The sequence below is a fragment of the Rousettus aegyptiacus genome, unplaced genomic scaffold (genome assembly GCF_014176215.1).
Source record: "Rousettus aegyptiacus isolate mRouAeg1 unplaced genomic scaffold, mRouAeg1.p scaffold_m13_p_17, whole genome shotgun sequence".
Taxonomy (NCBI): domain Eukaryota; kingdom Metazoa; phylum Chordata; class Mammalia; order Chiroptera; family Pteropodidae; genus Rousettus; species Rousettus aegyptiacus.
In genome coordinates, this window is record NW_023416292.1 from 5,378,658 (window position 1) to 5,406,255 (window position 27,598).

Consider the following 27,598-nt stretch of genomic DNA (forward strand, 5'->3'; position numbering starts at 1 on the left):
GAAATCATTTTCAAAAGAATAATTGATTTCCTAGCTTATGGACTAATAGCAGGTTTTTTAATGGTCAATTTTCTAAATGAGCTTCTGGAGTTTAATTTTTCTACTTAATGATATTGATCTCTGATTATGTCTCTTTAGAGGAACAGGTTAGTGCTACATATAGCATTTACCAGAATAAATCAACCACTGCAGCAGAGCAGTCACACTAAAATTTCTACAAAGCAGTGTGTTATTTTTTTTCTCTCGGTTTGTTAAAATATTAAGATCTACTATAAATTAGCATAGCTATTATAGAAAGAAAAGTATGGAGGTTCCTCATAAAATTAAAACGTGTTTTCTAGCAATTCTGTTTTGGGTATACATCCCAAGGAAACAAAATCTCCTACAGAAGAGATATCTATATCTTCCTGGTTTATTTACCTCCCTGCAGCATTAGTTACAATAACCAAGACATGGGGACGACTTAAGTGTCCCTCAATGGATCAGTGAATAAACTAAATGTTATTTACTCATGCACACGCACACACACACACAGAGGAATACAATTCATCCATAAAAAAGAAGGGAATTTGGCCATTTTGAATACATAGATGGACATCAAGGGCATCATGTTAAGTGAAATAAGGCATACAAAGAGAGACAGATACTGAATGATCTCACTTATATGTCAAATCTAAAAAACAAAAACAAAAAACAAAAAACACAGAAAAAGAAATCAGATTTGAAGTTTCCTGTGGCGGGTCAGAGTGGGGTGAGAAAATTTGGTGAAGGTGGTGAAAGGTACAAATTTCCAGTTACAAGATAAGCAAGTATTGGAATTTAATGAAGAGCATGGTAACTATAATCAGTAATACCGTATTGTGCATTGGTGGGTTGCTAAGAGAATAGATCTTAAGAGATCTGATCTCAAGGAAGAAAAAAGTTTTAACTATGTGAGATGATGAATGTTACCTAAATTTATTGTTAATCATTTCACAATATATACATTATCAAATCATTATATTGTATACTTCAAATTTATCCAATAATATATGGCAAATATATCTCACTAAATAATGGAAGAAAAAAATACACAAACTTATTGTCTAGTCTTTTTCACCCTCATGAATACAACTGTTAAGACATAAGGCTAACATTTTATTGTTCAAAAGTAGTCACCATTCTTTGATGCTTCTTCGAATCGGTATAAATTTGGTATAAACATCTTGCCTGTTTCCCCCTAAATGACACTTGCATTTATAGGGCAAGTCAACACAGTATCCGTGGTAGTATGAAGGTGAAAACACGATTTTTTAAATAAAATCTCCAAAGGTAGGGAAATATATTTCAAGCCGAAATTGCATTTCATTTGTGAAGAAAGTGAATTCAAAATAATTTGGTTCCAAGATTAATATCAAATAATAAGGTTCATTCTTTCAACAATTCTAAAATGTGCTTTGTGTATTACTTACTGTAAAAAGTCGTTACACGTATGTGTATACTTATCAACCCTTAAAAATTAAAAGTAAGAACGCTGAAAAATTGGAAACTAGAAGAAAAGTTGACTTCCTTAACTAAGAATATTATTGGAAAACACTCGTATAGTAAATAGAGTAAATTTTTACTTTTTAAAATTCTTGTAACTTGGTGATTTGAAGAAGTCATAAAATTAATGTCTGGTATGTGTTCTTCATCATTTTTAATAGCAATAAAACAGTCTAAGAAATCAGTAATACTTGGGAATCATTTGCATACTTCTGTAAAAGTTAGAGGGCTCTAACACAAGAATGCCGGCTTGGTTCAAAGTGAACGCTGTGGCCTTGTCTTTTCAAGGAGAATTCCACTCTTTAAGACGGAGACTCCACTCTAAATTCTGGCCTAGGTGGGTTTCTCTCCCTCCTTGAAGAGATGCCTCACTTAATCAAGTCATCTAAATGCAGGCAGTTCTGCAGGGAGTAAACTCATCAGATAACCTCACGTTCTATCAGGATCTCGGTCTGTGTGCGCATCCCACCTCGCCTGCTGAAAGGCAGGGCAGACAGTAAGCCACGTATTTCAGAAAAGAACACTCCACTTCGTGTGCTGGTTGTTGGTGCTAGGAAGGGCAGAAAGAACCCCCAGCTGAGGTCGAGCTCTCCGCTCAGGAGGAATAGAAGCTGCCCCCTCTTCTGAGTCCTCACACCAGGCAGGGCACTTGCAAATGAGCCAGCTGGCAAAGAGGAGGATCCACCCCTCTCATTCATCTTTCCGAGTTTTGTTTTACATTTTTATATTTAGTACCACAAATTGAGCCAAGACATGTTGCCTTGAGAAGGATGTGATGGGGGGAATCAGAGGGGGCCAGGGCAAATACTGTTTTACTCTTAAAAAGGCATGTTTATAATGGACCACAAGTGTTCCTTCCCTTTGTCATCTCTGGTGCCAGACTTTAGGAAGCTGAGTTTGAGCAGAAATAAACGTTTTCTGAATTACATATAGAGAAGTTTGCTACGCCCATTTTCACATGCTTATTTTCAAGAATTGGCACTTGCTCAGAAGCTGAGATGGCAATATTTTTTTAAGTATAATTGAGGTATTTTCAACCAAAGTTTGTTATTCCTACCAAATCGACTTTTATAATAGTTTCTGCTTCAAATTTAGGTTTTCTCATTTGAATATATTTATATGTGATATTTTGATATATGTGTAAATATTGTGTTTGTCAATTATAGGACAAACCAGTTTTCTGTAGAGAAGTTTGCTTACCTGGAAAGAAGCACATTTGAACTAAAAGTTTCTTAAAGCTGGAAAAATGTATTTGCAGTGAAAGGGGAAGTCCCATTTATAGAGGCCCTTATTGTTCATTTTTTGAAAACCTGATTTTCAAATCTGGTAAAAATAAAATGTAGGATTAGAGAACATTTATTTGCGACTATGTGCTTATTTTGTTTCCGGCGCATTTTATACCAAATCAGAGTATATTTCGAGTCGGGGGCCCATCTTCTGTAGCCGTTGCACCCCCACAGTCATTACTCCTGCCCCTCACATCCCAGAGCCTGAGTTGTTGTCTGGGCTTCTCCACTCCCCGGACATGTGTCCGATGACACCACATCACCTGCAGCAGGGAGTCCACACTTCTCAGATGATATTTGAAGACTTTCTACAATTACATCCCAACTCTTCTTCCCAAGCTGCGTCTTTTTGCTGCCTTTTTCAAATAACCTGCTCTCGGTCAAGCCGGACCATCTGCCCTGTGCCGTATTCCTAGTTCACTGATACCTGGAACACCTGTGGCTCCTGGGCATCTGCAGGGCCAGTGCATAGCGCCCATTTCGCGATGCTTTTCCTCATTTCTGGCCAGCTCTCACAGCCTTTGTTGTTACCTAGCCTTGAGTATCTGAGTATCTGTATACACGCGTCTAGGAGAAGACATATATTCCACATTAGTTTAATGCATGGGTATGGCTAAGTGATTAAAACTCCAAGTCCCGAGATGAAACTATAAACTTTAAATTGTGTAACCAATATTAGGATTTGTTTTTGTTTGTGCAAAAAAAAAAAAAGAATAAATCTTGTTCTCTTTACAGATTTGAATTAAATTCAATTGCTAAACCACAGAGCTCGGGACTCAGTGTGTCCCAACCATGGCTGCACACTGCAGTCACTTGCTTTACTGATGCCTCAAGTGCTTCTGATATGCTTGTCCTTACCTTTACCACATAGTTATATTTCCTTTTCAATAAAACTTTTACTTGTTCAAGGGCAAGGGTCTTTATGTTGAGGCCCAGTATGCTTATTGACACAGCATTGTTTAAGATTTACCTTCCCTGGGGTCTTCTCGAGGTAGGGGTTGGGAGTGTCTGGTAAAACATCTTTCAGATTTGGAATTCTAGCTGGCATGGATGGAATTCAAAAGTAGACTTTCAACCAATGAAATCACAAGTATTGTCTGTAATTATGCCTGATTGAAGCCAAAGATTAAGCAAAGGCCTTGGTAAACCTGCCAGTCTGGAGGACAAAAGTGGAACCCTGAGAAGGTGTTGGTTCCAGGGCGATCCACTGTTTGGGACCTGGGTTTCTATTTTCAGGGCGATGCGCTTTATTCTCAATCCAGCGTTCCAGAAATCGCACAATCTTGACCCCACCAGCAACTGTCTCCTTGCCACCCTTCCTTAGTGGGATAGTAACTGTCTGTTTACGAACGCAACGGTGAACCAGCCGTTTTCCGCAATCCGCACTGCTGCTTCCAGATGGGTAAGCAGCCAGAGAACCGCCAGCCAGACGCTGACGCCAGAGGGGTCGGAACTACCCAGCCGACCCGAATCGAATGGGTTATAACCCCATCGCGGCCACGCCCCGTTCCCTCCACGGTAAGAGCACTGCCCAGCGCCGAGGCCCCGCCTTGGACCTGCCGATTGGCTACGCCCGGCTCCGTAACGTCACGGCACAGGCCACGCCCAGCTGAGGTACGGCGCCTGACACTTTTTGAGGCTGGGGATTGTTGCGTCTGATAACCGCACTCAAGAAGGTAAATTCTTACTGTCTCTCAGGTGCCCCTCTGATACCTCCAAAAATGACGGCGTCTGCCGCGCTGCGCCCTGCACCTCACCGCCTCCTCGGGAGCCCCTTTGATTCTTGGAGCTTCCTTGGGATCCTTTTGATGGCTCTAGTGCTGCTGTTACCCACATCCTCCGGTAGGGGCCTGGAGCGGGTGTGCGCCCCGAGGGCGACCTGGAGCTGGCTGTGGAGCAGGCCGACTGGAACCAGGGCGGGGAGGGAGCTTGGCTTGGTGGGTCGGGTCGGAGGCGCGGGGTTGGGTCGACCTGGGTGTTAGGGAGTGGGGGGTGAAGGCCTAGCCAGAGATCCCCGAGCTGCGCTGTGCGTGGATCCGCCGGAGTGGGGACCACGTAGTGCCCGCGGCGGACGTTGTTCGGTGGTGGGCGTAACCGATGTTTGCCCGGGTACCAAGGTGTGTCCTTTGAAATTCGAGTTTGCAGGTGTTTGGGGATTGAGCCAATGGGGCTGGGGAGCGCAGAGCGAATGTTCAAGGTGAGGGCTCGTCCACGAGTGCCCAGATGCACTGGAATGTTGTTAGGGCCCCTGCTGCGCCCCTGGGGATATTTGCGCTGTATTCCGTGGACGGGGTGATGCCTTGGTGAGTGGCCAGGTTGGGCTGTGTAACGCGGGCCCGGTGTTACCGAGTGCTTGCTTTAGAGTGTGGCGAGACCATCGATATGGAGTGTGGGCAAGGACCCTTGCCTGCTTTGTGTAGGGGCTGGGGAGCCCCGTTGTGCGTGGAGCCCTTGAGTGAGAGCAGGCTCTCGGTGCCCGGGGTTCAGAGGGAATGACGCACAGTGCTTTTTGTATATAAAGGTAACGGGCTCCTTGTGGCCCCCAAATCGTAATGGTTTGCTGTGCAGGTGTGCACATTCTTTCGTTTTGGTTTAGCTTGGTTTTCTTCTCCCCACTCCCCCTACCCCCCATTAACCAATATAAGGCAGGTTCCTATTCTATTCCCTAATTGTCTTTTGGCTGTAATTTTTCTTTTATCTTTCTTTCTTTCTTTCTTTTCTTTTCTTTTCTTTTCTTTTCTTTTCTTTTCCTTTCCTTTCCTTTCCTTTCCTTTCCTTTCCTTTCCTTTCCTTTCCTTTCCTTTCCTTTCCTTTCCTTTCCTTTCCTTTCCTTTCCTTTCCTTTCCTTTCTTCTCTTCTGTTCTCTTCTCTTCTCTTCTCTTCTCTTTTCTCTTTCAATTAGGTTGTGTCCTGATTCAGAGGAAATGCAAAACAACCTAAGAAATGAGACTCTTAAGAAATGATTGATAAATAACGTTAACAGGGATTTCTCCTAACAGCTCATAAACTGAAGTAGAAGGCCATTCACTAAGTTTGATTCATGTTTTATTGTTAATAATGAGTATTAAAATATATGTATGCTAAGAAAACATGCTTATTTTATAATACACAATCGAAAGGCAGCCGTTCTTAAAGTCTAGTGTATTTCCTTTTATCTTTATATGCATGTGGGATTCTATGTCCAGCTTATTTTTAGGTTCTCATTACCTGTAGAAGTTTATATGCTGCATTCTTTTCTTAGCAGCAGCCTTGCATGTGCCAGGTCCTATGCTGGTCTTAAGCCATAATAGGCCCTTCCTATTTTCATGATCCCATTTCTCTATTTGTCTGTTGGCAGGCATGCACACACACAGATGTTAACAGGGACTGCGTTTTGCTCACTGTTAGATCCCCAGTGTCAGGCACACAGTAGGCAATCATTAATATTTGCTAAAATTTATTGGTAGTGGTGGATGGTAACCATACCATGAACCAACATGTTATAGCCCAAGAGAAGTATTTGGAGGAAAGGAGCATGAGTCTCTGACAGCAGTTAAGAAATGACTGGTGGAAGGACTTTCCTGCTCATCATACAGGTCAAACTGCCACTTCGTGGCTTCTGTATGTTTCTTCCTTCAGTCTAGGAGCATTCGCCTCCTGCCTCTTGCATTGTGAGTTCCTTATCTTTCAAACTCAGCTGCAGTCTTGCACCCTCCGGGACTTCTCTAGGCAGACTACATCAGTGAGAAACACACACTCCAGCTTAAAAAACCCATAACTTACCACTCTTCCAAAACTCTTCTGTTCTTTCTCCACTAGAATACAGAGGTCCTGTCTGTCTTGTCACATTTGTGGTTGCCAATGCCCAATTTTTTGCCTTGGTCTCAACACATTTTTATAGCTATTAAGTACCAGGAAATTAAGTATAATGTCAGCTGGGACTTGGAGCCCAGGAAAAATTCCTCCTGTCTTTCCCTGTTAATGAAAAGTCTGCAGGCCTCTAGACACTCCACTTATGTTGTAATTGATGATTAAAAAGTTCATTTCTATGGGGGGAGGGAGGCAACCATGGTGGTAAGAAGGAAATGAGAGGAATTTTTAAAAGAAGAATGAACTTTAGAATAGGCCTACAGCTAGAAGTTGAAGGAGATGTTGAGAGCTATTTGTAATAGTGGATAGATAAAGTGAATAAGGTCCCACAGGGAAGGTGACAAAACTAGAAATGAAGAGGAGGAAAAACAAGGTTAAGTTGAAGATTAAAAGGTAAAATCAGGATAAACTAAAACTTGGAGAAAGTAAGAAAATGAGAACTCAATATGCTGGGAAGGGAACGTATGTGGATAAAATAAACATTTTACTTGTGAAGCAGCTCAGGTGGAGAAGGTTTTGTAAGCAGCCAACGTTGTGCCTGGGAGGCTTGCCATTTCAGAGGTAGTTGCCAAATGGTTTAGAGTAGCAGGAGGGAACATTTGTCAAATTTTGGGGACCAATCTCATTTCTCCAGGAGAAGTTTGCTTTTTTGGACAAAACCCAAATCTCCTGTTATGTCTGGTGTCTTCTGCCTATTGTCTTTCCTTTTTTTCTGATTAAAGAAGACAAGGTGAACAAGTGCTTACACAGTAGTTTTCTAAGTCTGCATCTTACAATGCAGAGACAGCAGTCCTTATCCTGTCAGTTGCTAGGTTGCCAGAACACGGGAGATAGGCAACAAAAGACATTACATGGCCCCAAATTTCTCCAGTGCAGAAATCTTTAAAATGATGATTTTAAATATTCATTATAGTACATCTTTCACCATTGTTTTCTGTTCGACAGCAGTAGTACATTGAGCACCAAATTTTCTTGAATAGCGACTATGAGGGGCACACTGTGCTAGGTGATTATGAAGTTTAAGTTAGGTAAAAGCACTTAAAATAATGATCGGCACAGGTAGTGCTTAATATTTGCAACTTTTAAGCTATAAAGGACCGTGGGGAAACGTGGTGGAGTGAGAGATGTCCCCAGATCTCTCCCCTTGAAACAACAATAAGCTGAACATCTAATAAAACACCCAAACTGCACACCAGCACGTCTGAGTGTGGGATCTGCGCATGAGAGCTACCACAGGTCAGAACCCCGGGTGTCAGGAGGTGGACTGGGAGTAATAAAGAAGCTGCCTCTCACACCCTGGAGCTCCCTGCAGGAGGAGTGGGAGGGGTGAAGTTACCGGAACTTCCCTGAACAGCCCAGCCTGGGTCTGCTATGAGCTGCCACGCTGGGCGGAAAGGCCCAGATATCAGGGTAGAGAACAGAGAAGCAGAGAGACTGCAGAGAAGCAGCTGATTTGTGCTGACCCTAGCTGCAAAACCGAGGCTGTGCCGCAGCCGCCATACTCCAACTCAGATGGCACCTCACCCCATACCCCCAGAGATCAATCACTGCGGAACCCCATGGGAATCTGAGCAAACCCTACCAACACTGTCGACAGGATCTGAAACTGGGGGTTGGGAGCATGTACAAAGCAAGGATCCAAGAGGCTTAGACGCCACCTACTGGAAACCAAAAAAACAATCAAACAAACAAAAAAACAAAGCACCTTCTTTGCAACAGGCTAAAGAAATACCTTTATATAGTATATCTTCTTTCTAAAAAAAAATACAACGCAATACACTTCCATTAATGCCCAGGTTGAGAAAAGCCCATTAAACACCATGGGCAACCAAAGAGACAAGGTATCTCAAGAAGAGAAGAATCTCCAGAAAATAGGCTTACAGACATAGAAATATGTGCCTTAAATGACAGAGAATTCTGGATGATACTTCTGAAAAAACTTGGTGAGATCCGAAACGAGTCATACCAACGATTTCAGGAATTGGAAAAACAACTGGATGAGCAGAGCAAGGAGATTGAAACCCTCAAGAAGAAAGTAATAGATATTCTGGAGATAAAAACCACACTGCAGGAGTTGAAAAATGAACTGGCAAGCTTGGAGGAAAGGATTAGTGATATCGAAGACAGAAATATAAAAATAAATCAGAAGGAAAAAGAGAGAAACCAAAGAATGAAAAATAATGAAAGAGAAATTCGAGAACTAGCTGCTACCTTCAGGAGAGGAAACTAAGAATAATGGGCATTATCCAAGGTGAGGAAAAGGAACAGGGATTAGAAAGCATTTTCAGACAAATAGTTGACGAGAATTTCCCAAATCTAAGGAATAAGCTAGAGGTTGGAATTCAAGAAATCAACAGAGCACCCAATTATCTCAACCGAAGAAGGCCTTCGCCAAGACACATTGTATTAAAGTTACCAAAAATCAATGACAAAGATAGACTTCTCGGGCAGCCAGGGAGAAAAAAATGGTAATTTATAAAGGTAAACCCATTAGATTATCCTCGGACTTCTCAGCGCAAATGTTACAAGCCAAAAGGGAATGGAATGAAATATTTAAACTACTAAGTGAAAGGAACTACCAGCCTAGGATAATGTATCCAGCTAAGCTTTCCTTTAGATATGAAGGAGAATTTAAGACCTTTCCAGACATATAAAAATTGAGGGAATTCTCCACTATGAGACCTGCACTGCAGGAAATACTGAAAGCATCAGTTAATCTAGAACAAAATGACAAAAACATACATAATTACGAGTAAAGTGACTATCAGGCAAATAGAAGCACAGGAGTGCAACCCTTACTAAAAATAGGGCATTATCAGCTTAAATAATAAGAAGAGAATTGTTATAACAAGATAGTAATGAACCTTCAGCATACACAGGGACAAATAGAGACAGTAATGACTGAAAAGAGGAGGATTCAAAGATCCAGATTGACAAAGGAGAATGGAGATAAGGCATGTGCAAAAGAAAATGGACAACTGTGTGTGTGTGTGTGTGTGTGTGTGTGTATAGCTAGCCTTTTCGTATTCATAATGGTAACCACACACCAAAAATTCAGAACTGAAGTATATAACATAAAACAAGAAGAACCAGAGGGAAAACCCACAAAAGCCAACCAAAATAGACAAAACAGAAACACAAGGATAAAGAAGCCATGGAAAAACTGAGCTATCAGAAAGCAACAGATAAAATGTCTATAAGAAGACCTCATATTTCAATAATCACCCTAAATGTAAATGGACTGAACTCCAATAAAAAGGCACAGAGTTGCAGAATGCATCGAAAAACAAAACCCAACCACATGCTGCCTCCAGGAGACACATCTCAGATCCAGAAATAAATATAGACTCAAAATGAATGGTTGGAAAATGATATTTCAAGCAAATGGCCTTCAGAGAAAAGCAGGAGTAGTGGTACTAATATCAGAGGAAATAGACTTCAAAATAAAAACGATAAAGATACTGAGGGACACTTCATAATGATAAAGGGAATCATACACCAAGAAGACATAACACTTATTAATATCTATGCTCCTAATCAGGGACCCCAAAATATGTAAAGCAATTAGAGAACTAAAAGGAGAAATGGAACAATTCACTATTGTTGTGGGGGACCTAAATACCCCACTACCGGATATGGACAGATCATACAAACAGAAAATCAATACGGAAATAACATCCTTAAATGACACATTCGACCAAGTGGACATAATTGACATTGACAGAGCCTTCCATCACAAAACAGCTGCTTATACATTCTTCTCTAGTGCACATGGAACATTCAAGACTTCACCACATACGGGGACACAGAGATAGCTGCAACAAATATAAGAGGGTTGAAATCATACCACCATATTCTCTGATCATAATGCTTTGAAACAAGATATCAGCTGCAGATAGAAATCAGGAAGAAACACAAACACATGGAGATTAAACAACATGCTACCGAAGAATAACTTGGTCAGAGAAGAAATAAGAGAGATCACAAGATACGTAGAAATGAATGATAATGATAGTCCAACATATCACACCTTTTGGGACATGGCAAAAACGGTTGTCATAATTAAATTCATATCATACAGGCCTGTCTCCAAAAACAGGAACGAGCCGAAATAAACAGCCTAATGATTCATCTTAAAAAACTAGAGAGGAAGAATAATTGAAACCTACAGTCAGCAGAAGGAAAGAAATATTCAAAATTAGAGCAGAAATAAATGAAATTGAAAGGAATCAAAAAAAATAAATGTAACAAAGAGCTGGTTCTTAGAGAAGGGTAATAAAATTGACAAACGCCTGTCTAGACTTACTAAAGAAAAAAGAGAAAGGACACAAACGAAATCAGGGATGAAAGAGGGGAAATTACGACTGATATTGCAGAAATCCAAAGGATCATATTAGAATACTATGAAGAACTATATAACACCAAATATATTAACCTGGAAGAAATGGACCAGCACTTAGAAAACACAACATTCCTAGACTGAATCAAGAAGAACTGGAAAATCTAAATAGATGGATCATCAAAAGTCCAGGACAAGATGGCTTTACTAGTGAATTGTACCAAACATTCAAAGATTTCACATCTATTCTCAAACACTTCCAAAAAAATCAAAGAGTAGGCAATACTTCCCAACAAATTTTATGAAGCAAATATTACTCAGATACCAAAACCTGGTAATGATAACACAAATAAAGAATACTAAAGACCAATATCTCTGGTAAACACAGAAGCAAAAATTCTAAATAAGATACTAGCGAACCAAATACAGTAACACATTAAAAAGATTATACAGCACAATCAGGTGCGCTTCAACCCACAGGCACAGGGATGGTTCAACATATACAAATCGATTAATGTGATACACCACATAAACAAATTAAAAAATAAGAATCATATGATCGTATTAATAGATGAAGAAAAACCCTTCAATAAGGTACAACATCCATTTATGATCAAAACACTTAACAAAATCACTATAGAAGGAAAGTACCTTAACATAATAAAGGCCATATATGACAAGCCCTCAGCCAACATTATATTTAATGGTGAAAAACTAAAAACCTTCCCTCTAAGATCAGGAACAAGGCACGGCTGTCCACTATCGCCACTGTTATTCAATATCACATTGGATGTCCTAGCGAATGGAATTAGATAAGAGAAAGATATGAAAGGCATCCAAATAGGAAACGAAGAAATCTAATGTCACTACTTGCAGATGACATGATTCTCTAAATAGAAAACCTAAAAGACTCAACAAGAACACTACTAGAAACAATAAGCAAATACAGTAAAGTCTCTGGATAAAAATATCAATGTTCAAAATCCATAGCTTTCCTCTACTCTAATAATGAGTGTCAGAAAAAGAAGTGGACAAAAGAATTGCTTTTGCAATTGCAGCAAAAACAATAAAATAACTAAAAATAAATTTAATGAATGACAAAGGATCTATATAATGAAAACTATAAGAGCATATTAAAAGAAATTGAAGAAGATACAAAAAAATGGAAAGATATTCCATGTTCTTGGATTGGAAGAATCAGCATCGTTAAAATGCCCTTATTACCTAAAGCATTATATGGATAATGCAATCCCCATCAAAATCCCATCAGCATTTTTTAAAGAAATAGAACCAAAAATCATCAGATTTGTATGGAACCACAAAAGGCCCCAAATTGTCAAAGCCATCCTGAGAAAAAAGAAGGAGCCTGGAGTCATCACTCTGCCTGACTTCAAATTATACTACAAAGCAGTAGTAATCAAAATGGCATGGTTTGGGCAGCAAAACAGACATGCTGACCAATGGAACACAAATGAGAGTCCAGAAGTAAACCTATATTTATATGGGCAAATAATTTTTGACAAAAAAGCCAAAAACATAAAGAAAAGCCTCTTTAATAAGTGTTGCTGGGAAAACTGGAAAGCAAGCTGCAAAAGAATGAAACTAGACTGTTGTCTTTCACCACACACCAAAATTAACTCAAATGGATTATAGACCTAAATATAAGACCTGAAACAATAAAACGCATAGAAGAAAACATAGGAACTAAACTCAAGGACTTTGGACTTAAAGAGGATTTTATGAATTTGACCTCAGAAGCAAGACAAGTAAAAGCTAAAATAAATGAATGGGGCTATATCAACCTAAAAAGCTTCCGCTCAGCCAAAAAAAATCGTCAATAAGGTAAAGAGAGAACCATCCGAGTGGGGAAATATATTTGCAAGCAACACCTCCAATAAGGGCCTAATATGCAAAATCTACAAAGAACTCATACAACTCAATAACAACAACAACAAAAAACAAATGATCCAATCAAAAAATGGGAATTGGACCTGAACAGACACTTCTCCCCAGAGGACATACAAATGGCTAACAAATATTTAAAAAGATGCTCAGCATCACTAGATATTAGGGAAATGCCAATCTAAACCACGATGAGATACCATCTCACACCTGTTCGAATGGCTATAATCAACAGGTCAAGTAATAACAAATGTTGGAGAGGATGTGGAGAAAAAAGAACCCTCATACAGGACTGCAAATTAGTACAGCCACTATGGAAAACAGTATGGAGGTTCCTCAAAAAACTGAGAATTAATCGAACATATGATCCAGCAATCCCTCTACTGTGTATTTACCCCCAAAATCTTGAAAACCAATATCCAAAAAGATATTTGCACACCTATGTTCATAGCAGCATTATTCACAGTGGCCAGGACATGGGATCAACTGAAGTTTCCTATGATAGATGATTGGCTAAAGAAGCTGTGGTAGATATATACAATCGAATATAACTCAGCCATAAGAAGAGATGAAATTTTACCATTTGCGATAACATGGATGGACCTCGAGATAATTATGCTAAGCAAAGTAAGCCACACAGAAAAAGTTGAAAATCACATGCAATCACTTACATGTGGAATATAAACCTGAACACAACAAATAAGCAGGACAATCAACAGAGACTCATAGACATGGACTATAGACTAGTGGTACCAGAGGATTGTAGATTAGTGGTTACTAGTGGGGTAGGGGAGGAGTGGGGAGGTGGATGGGGAAAAGAGATTCAAATACAGAGGGACAGAAGAAGGGTGAAGTGGGTAAAAGGGATCAAATATATGTACGGTAACTGAAGGAAACTGGACTTTTTGTGGTAAACACACAATAGAATATACAGATGTCAAATGATAATGTACACCTGAAAATTAAGTAATTTTATTAATGTCACCCCAATAAACTTAATTTTAAAAAGATAAAAAAATCAAAATAAAGTTATAAATACTATCAGTATTATTGAAGAAGGAAGTACTAGAATCTTTCATTACCATACTTTACCAAAAATATAACATTTGGTATATAATAAATATATACCAAAAGTTATATATAAAATATAATATTTGGAGTTCACCTTTGATAATATTAAAGCATCATTTCTAATCATAGCAGTAAAGAGCCATGGTTCATAATAAATTAATAAACTAATCATAAATATTTTGATGTGAAAGAAATTAAAAACTGATAAGGGAATTGTCTATAAGTAAATGAAAAAACCGAATGACTACAAGCATGAAAATAGCAAAAAGAATTATGATTTTGACATATCTTAAGAACAAGTTGATTGAACAGTAAGAATTTTGATCTAAGAGTGTATAGAGCTGGTACGGGTGCTCATTCAGCTCTGACATTAGGTACTAGAAATGTAAAATGAACGAGACATGGCACTCGAGAAGATAACAGTCTGGGGAGGAAAAATAATAAACAGTTACGATATCAAACGTGCTATAGTGAGGAAAGTTAGGGCAGCATGAGGACACTTAGCTCAATATTTTTGAGTTCAAGTTCTCAAGAGCTGCAAGGAAGAAGTGTCATCTGAAATTAAACTGAAGGATAAGTGGGTGGGAAAATGGTAAATTGTCTGGTCAAAGCAGAAGTAAAATGTTGTATGGAGGCTTAGTGTGCTAAAGTAATTCTGGTAATTTAATGGATACTACAAGGAATTGAGAATAGTGTGCAAGAGTGAGCAGGGTCGTTTGTTAGCCATGTTAAGGAGCCTTAGACATTACCTTGAGGCCATTGGGTAGCCATTTAAAAGCATTTGACTAGGGAGAACATTAGTCACTGTATTATATCAATATTCTTATGGTAGCAATTTGAGATATGAATGATAGTGACATAATCTTCATGGAAGAGGGAAGAGACTCAGCGTTTCTTCCGTTAAATTTATAATAAGTCGGACAGACAACTGTAACTCAAGCAAAGAACCCCTGCTCAAAACACCAACATGTCTGAAAGATCCACACAGTGGGATATCTAAAGCGGGAGTACTGGAAGAAGTAGGGGAGGCAGGCTGGGGAGAAGGATGGACAGTGGCCGCGGATGCAGTTTGGCCCACCGTATGGCTCCAGCAAATGCAGTAGCTGCACATAGGTTGGGCTGCAGCCCTTACAGTATGGTCTGGAGCATGAGAGAGTCAGAAGCAGTTTCCCTCCCAGAAGAGACATCTTTCCACGCTCCTCATGGTGGCAGACCTGGGTAGAGGTGGGCTAGGAAGCTGGAAACAACACAGTGAGGCCAACTGCCATTACTACAAGGAGCAGAGCTGCCATACTATGAAATTGCAAGTCCTCTGCCCCACGCACCCCACAGAGCCCGGTGGAAAACACCTCAGAAATAGGAGGTAGTTCTCAGAACTCACAAAACTGGTTCTACCCCCTCCACATTTCCCACCACACCTGTGCCCCATGACTGACACAGTTGGTCACAGAAGGGCCACCCACCATTTCAGTGGGTACGGAGCATTTTTATTCATGCAAAGCTATGCTGATCCACTGCAATCCCATAGGCACAAATAGTGCCAGTAAGAGAAAACAAGAATTTGCACTTTACCGCCATCTACTGGAAAACAAAAGAAAGCACTTATTAACTTGCAGAATTGTTCAAAGCAACACAATATATAAACGAGAAAAAAGACCACTACCTCAAATGCACAGACAGAGAAATAATCCATCAAATACTATGAAAAAACAAGGTAACTAGAAGCCCATAAAGAAAATGAAGTCTCCAGAAACCAAATCTCAAATTCATGGAGGACTGTGATTTAAATAATGGGGAATTTAGGATTTTACTTATGAAGAAACTCAATGATATACAAGGTAACAAAGAAAGGCAGTTTAATGTGCTCAGGAATAAAATTAATGAACGAAAGAGATACTTTACCAAAAAGATTGAAACTATAAAAAATAACCAAATAGAAATTCTCAATAAATGAGAAGAAGAATGCACTAGAGACTACTGGAAATAGATCAGTGCAGATGGAAGAGAGACTTAGTGAGCTCAAGGACAGAAACCTAGACATGACACAGGAGAGAGTAAAGAGAGAATGATAAGTTAAAAATATAAAGAAAGAACTTTATGAAAACTATCTGACTATATTAAAAAGGGCCACATAAGGAAAATAGGTCCAGAAGAAGAAGAGAGGGAGAGGGGAAGAAAAAGCCTATTCATAGAGATGACTGATGAGAACTACCTCAGCTTAGGGAACTAACTGGACTTTCAAATAGGCAAAGCTAACAGAAAATCTAACTGCGTGAATACCAAATTCATTCTTCAAGACACATTTTATTCAAATCATCAAAAATTGACAAAGAATTCTCAAGGCAGCCAAGGAAAAAGTTCTGTAACCTACAAAGGAAACCCCGTTAGATTATCATCAGATTTCTCAGTAGAAACATTATAAGACAGGAGACAGTGGAAGGAAATATTCAAAATATTGAAAGAGATGACTCATCAGTCAAGGGTAATATATGTAGCAAAGTTACCTTTTCAATGTGAAGGAGAAATAAAGGCTTTCCCAGTCAAACAAAGTGAGAAAATTTTCCACCAGAAGACCTCCATTACAAGAAATATTGAAAGGAGCTGTTCTACCAGAAACAAAAAGACAAAAGTATACAAAACATTGACTAATATGATTGACAGAAGCAGGAAACTTCAGAATAGGTTATTAGACAATTATTACATAAAGGTTAAAGAGGAAAGGGGACATTAAATATAACTACAACTCCTGCAATTTGGTAACCAATGCACAGCATAATGAAGGATAATTTCTGACAACAAAATCAAAAGAGGAGGTCGGAAAAGATTGAAGGGTATAGGTGAATGAAAATGAGAGATAAGAAAGAGGACCGTATGAGACATTTTACACAAAACTAGAGATAACCACAAAACCAACAAAACAGAGCTGAGATACAAAACATGAAAAAGAGGAAAAGGACAAAAAAATCATAGAAAATTATCAAATAAAAGAGACAGAATCACAAGGGAAAAGAAACAAGAGATACACAGCAACCAGAAAACCAAACATAAAATGGCTGTATTAAGGCCTCATATATCAGTAATCACCCTAAATGTAAATGGACAGAGCTCACTAATCAAAAGGCACAGAGTAGTGGGATGGATTATAAACAAGACCCAACTTTATGTTGCCTTCAGGAGACTTCTCGTAGCTCCAAAGTAAAACAGAGGCTTGAAGTGAAGGTGTGGGAGATGATACTTCAAGCAAATAGCATCCAGAGAAAAGTTAATGCAGCCATACCTATATTAGACGAAATAGATTTCAAGATAAAAAAAGGTAACAAGAGACAAAGATGGACATTTTATAATGATAAAGGGGACAATTCATCAAGAAGACATAACACTTATCATTATATAAGCACCCGACCCAGGATCATCAAAAGATGTAAAGCAATTGCTAACAGACCTAAAGGGAGAAACTGACAAAAATACAGTTAGTGATAGTAGGGGACCCATTGACAATAATAGACAAACCATCCAAACAGAAAGTCAATGAGGAACTATTGGCCTTAAATATGACACATTAATCTAGATGATCTTAATTGATATTTATGGAACTTCCTATCCCCAAACAATAGAATAAACATTCTTTTTAGTGAGCATGGAACATTCTCAAAAATAGACCATATGTTGGTGCACAAAACTGTTCTCAATGAATTTAAGGAGACTGAAGTCATACCAAGCAAATTTCCCAACCACAGTGGTATGAAACTAGAAATTAAATACAAGAAGCAAGCTGGGAAAAAAACACAAATAGGTGTAGATTAAACAACATGCTACTGAACTAATTTGCGGTCAAAGAAAAAAGAGAACAAAAAATATTTAGAGACTAGTGAAAATACAACATATCAAAATTTTGAGGGTGCAGCAAAAATGATACTGAGAGAGAAGTTTATAGCATTACAAGTCTACAAGAAAAATCTCAAATGAACAATCTAATATTATACCTTAAAGAACTAGAAATATATGAAAAAATAAAGCTCAAAATCAATAGAAGGAATGAAAGAATAAAAATCAGAGTGGAAATAAATGACGTAGAGAACAATTTAATAGAAAAAAATTAATGAAACAAAGAGCTCGTTTTTTGAAAAGATTAAAACAATCAGAAATGAAAGAGAAGGAGTTACAATGGACACCACAGAGGTACAAAGGATTATATGAGAATATTATGAAAGGATATACACCACCGAGTTTCATAACCTAGAAGTAATGGACAAATTCTCAGGAATCTACAACCTCCCTAGACTAAATTATGAAGAATTGGAAAACCAGTGCAAGATGGCAGGCAGCATCGATGGACACTGAGCTATTCCCCCTGAAAAGACAACTGTGAGCCAATTGAATAACTTATGCACAACAAGCAAGAGAAAGAGAAAGAGAGAGAGCGAGTGAAAGAGCGAGAGAGCAAGACTCTGAGAGCTGAGGGAACAATCTAAGACTGGTGAGGCCATTGTCTGCATTGACCCTGCATGTGTATAGTGGCCAGAAGCTCCATCCAGGTATCTGACCAACCTACAGGGCACTGTAGTGCACCCCCAAACACTTTTCCTGTATGTATATCCAGCTGAAACAGGAGGGCCCTATAGCATATATGCAAGAAGCTGCTACACCAAAGGATTGATCCGGAAGGTATAGCAGGATGCTGCTTCACGCACCCACTAAACTGTGCTTGCACATAGGGCTCCCACACCTGGAGAGAGTGTGGAGCCAGTGAAATGCTATGGTGCCAGTCTGCAGGGTGTCCTTTTCCAGAGAAAGTGCACAGATAGTGAGGCACTACTGTGTGCTCACGTGCAGCTGCCCCCTAGGAGAGAGGGTGGAGCTACCAAAACACTGGAAAACACACAGGACTACCCCATCCAGAAAAACTGCACAGATAATGGGGCACTGCTGCTCGCACATGTGTGGCTGCCCTTCCCAAAGAAGTGCAGAGCTAGTAAAACTTTGCAGTACCAACATTCAGGGCTGCTCCATGCAGAGTGGGTGGAATGCTGCAGTGCACTAGATGAAGGCTGCCCCTCCTGGAATGGGTGCATAACTAGCAAAGTATGACCATGCACTTTCACAATACTGCCCCACAAAGAGAAAGGGCAGAGCTAATAAGGAGTTGGGATCCAAGCATACAGAGCAGCCCTGCCCATATCCTGCTCTGATAACAGACAATTAAAGAAACAGGGCATACCAAGCACACACTCAGCAGCCCTGTCTACATCAAGCAGCTCTACCCAGATTAGAAGGGCAGGAAGCATGCACTTCAGGCTACTGCACCCAGAACCCACTCCAGAAGGTACACCAGGCACCACACATACCCACTTTGACTACAACCAGCGTGCCCAAACTATTTGACACACAGTCTACACAGAAACCACACTGTCAAGACTGGGAGGGAGAGCTTTTTCATCCAACTCACAGGAACAAACACAGACAGTCAAACAAAATGGGGAGACAGAAGAATAGGCCCCAAACAAAGGAACAAAAAAATCTCCAGAGAGAAACCCTAATTCAATGCAGATAAGTAATTTGCCAGATAAAGAATTCAAAGAAATAGTCGTAAGGATGTTCAACACATGTGAGAGTAGAATAGAAGAACTCAGAGAGCTCTTCAACAAAGAGATAGAAAATGTAATAACTGATCAGAGATGAAGAATACAATAACTGAAGTGAAGATTATATTAGAAGGAATCAGCAACAGATTAGTTAATACAGAAGAACAGATTACCAACCAGATTGACATAATAGTGGAAATCACCCTATCAGAATAGCAACTGAACAAAGAATTCTAAAAGCTGAAGACAGTATAACAGAATCTCTGGGATAACATCAAGATTCCTAACACTTGATTGCAGGGATTCCAGAGGGAGAAGAGAGAAAGAAAGGGGAGGGAGGGAAGAATATTTGAAGAAATAATGGCTGAAAATTTTCCTAGTCTGGGAAGGAAATCTAGGTCCAGGAAGCACAGAGTCTCAAACAAGATGAACCCAAAGAGGTCCACACCAAGACACATCATAACTAAAATGCCAAAGTTTAAAGACAGATAATTTTAAAAGCAACAAAACAAATCAGTTACCTATAAGGTAGCTCTCATAAAAATGTCAGCTGATTTCTCAACAGAAACTTTGCCTGTCAGAAAGTATTGGCATGACATATTCTAAGTGATGAAAAGCAAGGACTTACAACCCAGCTATCATTTAGAATCAAAGGACAGAAAAAGAGATTTCTACATAGGAAAAAGCTAAAGGAGTTCATCAGCACCAAACTGGTATTATAAGAAATATTAGAATTCTTTAAGAAGAAGAAAAGATCAAAAATATGAATAATAAAATGGCAATAACTATATATCTATCACATTTACTTTAATGTAAATGGATTAAATGCTTCAATCAAAAGACATAGGCTGGCTGAATGGATAAGAAAAAAATGACCCTTACATATGGTGCCTATAAGATACTTCAAATTGAAAGACACACAGGTTGAAAATAAAGGAATTAAAAAGATATTTCATAAAAATGGAAACAAATGAAAATCTGGGGGGTATCGATACTCATACTAGACAAAATAGACCTTCAAACAAAGGCTTTCACAACAAACTAAATAGGGCCAGTAATCCCACTTGTGGGTACTTATGTGAAATGTGAAAAAACTCAAAACACTACTTCAAAGGGACATGTACATCCATTTGTTCATTGTGGCATTATTTACAATAGCCAAGATATTGGGCTCAATTATTTTAGTATATAAACCTTGTAATCAACTGATTGCCAAAAGAAAATTATACTTAAAATGTAAAAATTACAAAATTTTATATTTAAATGGCATCTATTCTCTTATAAAATGTTCAATTTGCTGATCTGAAACATATGAAATGTAGTCATATGTTGAAATACTTTGGTTTATATTTATTTTGATCTGTGAAATCCACAATGCTTCTGTAGTAATCACCTCCTACCATAGCATTTCTTGAACATCCTCTGGGTACAGGGTGTAGTAGAAAAGGAAGGCATATGATCCCTGGCCTTCAAGAGCTTGCCTTCTGAGAGAAGACTGAGACTGAAATGACAAGTCATCCTCAGTTGGGTTTCAAACTATGGAAGAGTAATCTGGCCAGAGTACTATATACTGTAGAAGTCTTAGGGAAAAATTGAATGTGAAAGGAATTTAGAAAAAACGGGGCAGGATGCATACCTATAAATATATTTTACAACTAAAAATATTGCCGTTGTCTCTTCAGTTTACTATTGAGTGAATATTCACCTTATTCAACAACAGCCAAATCTAGCATTATGTCATTTAAAGCAAGCACAGCACATCCTCCACTGCTGTGGGCACTTGCATAAAAAAGCAGGGAAGTCATTTAAAATCTTGCCTAGGGTATTTCCATTTATTCTGTACTACCTACCTACTGCCAGGCCATAGTCCTTGGATGGTAAAAATGAGAAAATACTTTATTTTCACATTTTGGTTCTGTTATGTCCAGATGCTTGTGATGTACTACCAAGATATGAATCTATGATGCTCAAAGGTGTTTCTAAAGACAATTATCTTCCCGGGGAGCAAATAGAATTTAAGTGTCGCCCAGGATATACACCTATTATACCTGCTCTTTCCACCAGTGCTGTTTGTCAGCCTGATAACACATGGACACCCCTCCAGGAGGCTTGTACAGGTAAGTAAACAGAACTTTTCTTTTTATTGCTCTAGAGATTTTCTCACATTTTAGGGTTTATATTTTACTACTGCAATGATGGTTTCCTCATTGGAATATAGATTTTAGATAGTAATGTTTTTTTAAGGCTTTAAAAATCTCCAGGAAATCTTTTATTTGGCAGTTGGTTGTCTTGGTAAATGTGAATTTTAAGTTTTGCCTTTTAATAGTTAAAGAAAGAAGAAAGTTCCATGAATTTAATAGAGCAATGTAGAATTTTGATTTTCATTCAAATTTGTTTTGAGATTGGTATACACCAACACATTTGAATTTTTTTCTTTTAGGAAAATTATGTCAACAGCTAGACGACCCCGTAAATGGCCAAGTAGCCTATGTAAATGGAAGTTACAAGTTTGGTTCACAGGCTCACTATATTTGTAATGAGGGGTAAGTAAGTGGCTCCTTAGAGGAATAAGGTAAATGTTAACAACTTCCATTTTTGCTTTGTTTCTCCTCTTAAGCATTCTCATAATGTGGATTTCATCTCGCTTTCTCTGTGACAACTTGTACTTACAGCCTATCGACTCTTTAGTTTTCCATGGAGACTTAAAATAGTGTAATGAATAGAAAGGAATTTAAATTAAAAGAAAATAGAATTGTATAATATGAAATGTGATAACAAGCCTAGTGTAAACATTACAAATGCAGTAATCATGGTGAATTCATCTCTAACAACAGAATGTACCCTATTAAAATGGCCAGCTCTCAGGGTTGAAGGAGGGCTTATAGAAATGGGAGGTAGTAGAATTGCCAGGCAAAGATGTTCTTATATCGAGGTATCTCTGTCAGGTGTCATCTGGTTAGCCTTAGCCTTAATGTGGATCAAGATGGAAAGCTTATTTTTGAGATTTCTACAAAGGAGTAAAGCACCTCAAAAAGAGGTACCGAACACTTAATAGTAGTCTTTTTCCAACAGAGCTCTTTTAATACTATATATTCAGCATATTGGGAATTTATGACAAATGTGCATTTTGAGGGTAAATGCAAAACAATAAAAAAGCCACTGATTTTTATATTAACTTTGTATCCTGCTACTTTACTGAATTCATTTATTAGTTCTCTCAGTGTGTGTGTGTGTGTGTGTGTGTGTGTGTGTGTGTGTGTAATCCTTAATTTTTTACACATTTAATTCAAATTTGGATGCTCTTATTTCTATTATTTGTCTAATTGCTCTAGTTAGAATTTCAGTACTATGTCCAATACAAGTAGGAAAAGCAGGCATCCATTCATTGTTCCTGACTTAGAAGAAAAGCTTTTAGCTTTTCACCATGATGCTTACTGTGGGTTTTTCATGTATGGTATTTACTATCTTAAAGTAGTTTCCTTCTGTTCTAATTTGTTGAGTATTATTAGAGACTGTTGAGTTTTGTCAAATTCTTTTTCTGCATCAATTGAGATGATCATGTATGTTTTGTTTTGTTTTTTGCTACACTCTGTTCCTGTGGCATATTACACTGATCAATTTTTGTATGTTGAGTTTCCCTTGCACTTCAGAAATAAATATATCTTGGTGATGGTATATACTCCTGCTGAATTCTGTTTTCACGTATTTTGTTGTGGATTTTGCATCAAGGTGCATGAGGGATATTAGTCTGTCCATAACTTTTTTTTGTACTGTTTTGTCTGGCTTTGGTATCATGTTAATGCTGGTCTCACAGATCTCTTCTTCGATTTTTTGGAAAAGTTTGAGAAAGATTGTTTTGTTTTGTTTTTTAATGTGTGGTAGTTTTCACTAGTAAATCTGTCAAGTTCAGGATCTCTTTATTGGGAAATGTTTGATTACTTTCTTCTTACTAGCTATAGGTCTACTTATATTTCTTATTTCCTTATCATTTAGTCTTGGTCAGTTTTTAGAAAATTGCCTGTTTTATCTAGGTTATCTAATTGTTGACATCAAATAGTTCATAGTAGTCATATAAAATTTTATATTTCTATAGAATTGATATTATGACCCCACTTCCATTTTTTTTTTTTTTTGATTTTGAGTCTTCTTTTTTCTTGGTATATCTTGCTAAACTTTCATCAATTTAGTTGATGTTTTCGAAAAGCCTACTTTAGTTTTATTATTATTTTTCTCTTCACTATTTTTATATGTCCTTTATTATTTACTCTCTTCTGTGATTTTTGGGTATATTTCTTCTTTTTCTAATTCCTTAAGTTGTGAAGTTTGGGTCTTGATTTCACATATTTTTTTATTGTATTTATAGCCATCTCAAAATATTTTCTATTTGCCCTGTGATTTCTTCTTTGATTCATTGGCCATTGAAAAGTGTGTGTTCTTTAATTTTCAAGGTTTGGGGGATTTTCCAGTTTTTCTTTGATACTGATATCTAACTTCGATAAGAGAAAATTATGAGAAGTCCTAACTTACTTTATATGAGGCCAGAGGGTGAAAGGAAGAGACAGGGAGCTAGTCGGTTAACAAAGTGAAGGACTGAAACTAATGTCAGTCTTCTCACTTTCCCGAAAATATGTTGAAACTTCAGATCAATGTCCAGTCCTATTTTAGCCTTGTGTTAGGTAAGAGCTCTTAAAGATATTACAGCTCTTATCTAACATGGAGAGCTAACCTCCAGATTCCACCGCATCCTGCTTACACATGAACTTTTCAAACTGTTGCCAACAATTTGAAAGCAACAAACACTTCTTCCTTACAGACTGTGGACCTATTTGTGAACTAGCTCTACTTATCCTTCTTCTGCCACCCCTTACCTATAGCCAGTGCGAATTCTTTCAAAATAACGTACATCTTTCTTCTCCAAACTATAAACGAGCCCTGTCAGACACAGGACGAGGGACACTTCTGCCTTCTCCATCTATTCCTGCTGACCATGGTTTAGACTGCATGCCTCTGGACCCGGTCCTGTGAGTGCAGACTTGAAGTCTCCTGCTATTATTGGAGAAATGCCTATTTCGAGAAATGAGCATTCTCCCTTCAATTCTGTCAGTTTTTGCTTTATATCTTTTGAATGTCTGTCATGAGCTAAATAACTTTATAATTTTTGAATCTTCTTGCAGTATGAAAAACTTATTAAAATATATTGTACTCCATGTCTTTTGTATCCTTTCTTGATTTAACATCTATTTTGTTTAAATTAGAGTAGCTACCCCAGTCTCCTTTGGTTACAATTTGCACAAAATATCTTTTCCCATCCTCTTCCTTTCGACTTGTTTATGACTTCCAATCTCTTGTAGATAGCATATAGTTGGATCTTTTGTTTTTATCTATTCTGCCAATATCTGCTTTTGATTGTAGAGTTGAGTTCATTTTAAGTAATTACTGACAAAAGCGTCATTGAGCTATTTGTTTTCTATTTGCCTTAAAGCTTTTGCAACTCTTTTGTGTAGTATGGCATCCATTCCTGTTATTTTTGGTAATGAAATGTTGGAATTGCTTTCCATTTCCTTTTGTGTAGATTCTATAGTAATTGTGTCTGTGGTTCCAATAGGGATTACATTTAAGGTTCTATAGTTTTAACACTCCAATTTTAATTTGTACCAGTTTAACATCAATAAATTACAAAACAGATCCTCATCAGGTACATCCCCACCCTGCTGGATTGTTAATGTCATTCTAGCCTCTACAATAATAATTGTAATACTGGCTTCTACACTATTTTATACGATGACTTTTAAATCACATAGAAAATAAAAATGCATTCTCAAACCATTGATATAATAGTACTAGCTTTCATAACTGCCCATGCCCATGTGTGTATCTTTAGTGAGATGTTTATTCATCCATAAAGCTTCAGGTTACTCTCTAGTATCCTTTAATTTCACCTGTCAGAGCTCCCTTGAGCATATTTTGCAGTAAAGGTCTAGTGGTAACACGTTCAATCGTCTTTTCTTTCTGGAAAAGTTCTTAATTTCTCTCTCATTTTGAAGCACAGTTTTGCTGTAGAGAGGATTTTCTTTTATCAGTTCACTGTCTTCTGGCCTCTAAGTTTCAGATGACGAATGTGCTGATAATCTTATTTAGGATCCCTTGTACATGATGATTTGTCTCTCTCTTGCAACTTTCAAGATACTTTTTGTCACTGGCTTTTGAAAGTTTGATTATTATGTGTCTTAGTGTGGGTCTATTTGAGTTCATTTTACTTGCAGTTTGTGAGTGATCTATTGGGGTACTAAGATTCATTTCTTTCATCAAATTTGGGAAGTCTTCAGCCAATTTCTTCAAAGATTTTCTCTGCCCCTTTCTCTTTATCTTCTCCTTCTGAGAGTCCACAGTATATAGACTATATTGGTCTGCTTATTGGTGTCCCACAAATCGCTTAGGCTCCGTTCACTTCAATCCTTTTTCTCTCTGTTCTTCAGACTCAATGATTTCTATTTTCCTAGCTTTAAGTTTGCTGATTCTTCCTTCTGCCTGCTCAAAACTGCCTTGAATTCCCCTAGTGAATGTTTCATTTCAGTTATTGTACTTTTGAACTCTAGGATTCTTTTTTATTGTTTTTTTTAGAGTTTCTGTCTCCTAACTTACATTTCCATTTTGTTTACACATTGATTTCTTAACTTTTTACATTTCTTTTAGTGTTTTGAGCATCCTTAAGACAGTTTTGTATTATTTTCTAATTTTATTAAAACCTCAGGGCTATGGGGCTCTCGCAGGTGGCGTTTCTAGAGACAATGGAGAAGCCAGTGGAAAGGCCTCTTTTTAACTTCCTCTCAGTTGCAGGTTGTTGGCGCCATTGCATTTCTTCCTACAACTGTCGACAGCACAGGGGTGCAGCAAGCAAAACAACTTGTTTTTTTATGCTATAGTTTGTATTTTTTTCTTTAATTGTTCAAGCCTGTCTCTGTGCTGAGAATCAGAGAGACATGTAACTTAAGGTCTTCTCAGGTCTTTTCTGAGCCTTCCTCTGGGCATGTGCAGTCACTCTCTAATTTATTTCACATTACAGCTGTTTTAGGATATTCCAGTTCTTAATTTATGGCTCTCAAAAGGGAATACAGTGAAAAATCAATGAGAGAACAATAGTTGCTGGTTCCTCAATTCCCCAAGAAGTCACTTCAGTCAGCAAGGATGAGACTTACAGGAGTGTGGAGACATGTAACAACAATGGCGGCTCATCTCTTTGTCTGCTTCTTTGTGATCAGAAGCAACAATCGATGATAAGAGCACAGATCTCTCATACTGGAAGACAAGTCCTTTTTGCCCACCTTACTCACTGGGGCTGATTATAAGCTGCTACAGGAAGACACACATAGCTGCTTGCTCTGGGAGTGGACTTGGTGGCTGTCACTGTGCTAAGAGCTGAAACTGACCAAGATTAGTGCAATGTACCCATCCAAGTCTGTCCCTGGAAGTCGCAAGTCTTCAGCAGGCTCCAGAGTTCCAGAACATTTACATAGAGAGATTCTAGCACTGCAATTGTCGTCTAGGCAGAGAAACACAATTTCGGTGTTTCCTGTCCTGCCATCCATCATCCCAGAATCCTCTCCTAATACGTTATGGTACAGAATCAACGAGTGAGCCTTGGAGAGAAGTCAGCTGGCAGCAAGCATAGGCAGTTGCACTGATTATTTTGTGGTTTAATAAGTGAACATATCCAGTCAATAATTATAAAGAGAGAGTTACACACGATGAGGAGTACCAAAAGTCTTTTAAGACAGAGACTCTCCTCAAAAAGTCGTGGTCTTATTGAGAAGGACAATACATACTGAGAGCTGTTAAAGGAAGGTAGTAAATGAGAAGTACCAAAGAAGTAGATTTATTCGTGATCATTACAATGAGAGTCCAGAGGAGAAGAGAGTACTGCGAATGTAAATTATCAGAGATTTCATCGAGTAGTTTTCCTGAGCTACTCTTAGGAGGATATTCTGAAAAATATTAATAAGACCTAAAAGTTTTCTAGCATTCACCATGTTCCACAAGCTAACTCA

General features: G+C 38.3%; 1 protein-coding gene across 1 annotated transcript in view; it reads left to right on the forward strand.

Annotated features, from left to right (window-relative positions):
* The first annotated feature begins 4,492 nt into the window (after positions 1 to 4,492).
* LOC107513504 (membrane cofactor protein) overlaps positions 4,493 to 27,598 on the forward strand; it is a 120,279-nt gene continuing 97,173 nt past the window's right edge. The window contains exons 1-3 of the mRNA XM_036234461.1: positions 4,493 to 4,652; positions 21,482 to 21,670; positions 21,994 to 22,096. Coding sequence (XP_036090354.1) covers positions 4,532 to 4,652; positions 21,482 to 21,670; positions 21,994 to 22,096 — 413 coding nt within the window. The 5' untranslated portion in view covers positions 4,493 to 4,531. The remainder of the gene's footprint in view (positions 4,653 to 21,481; positions 21,671 to 21,993; positions 22,097 to 27,598) is intronic.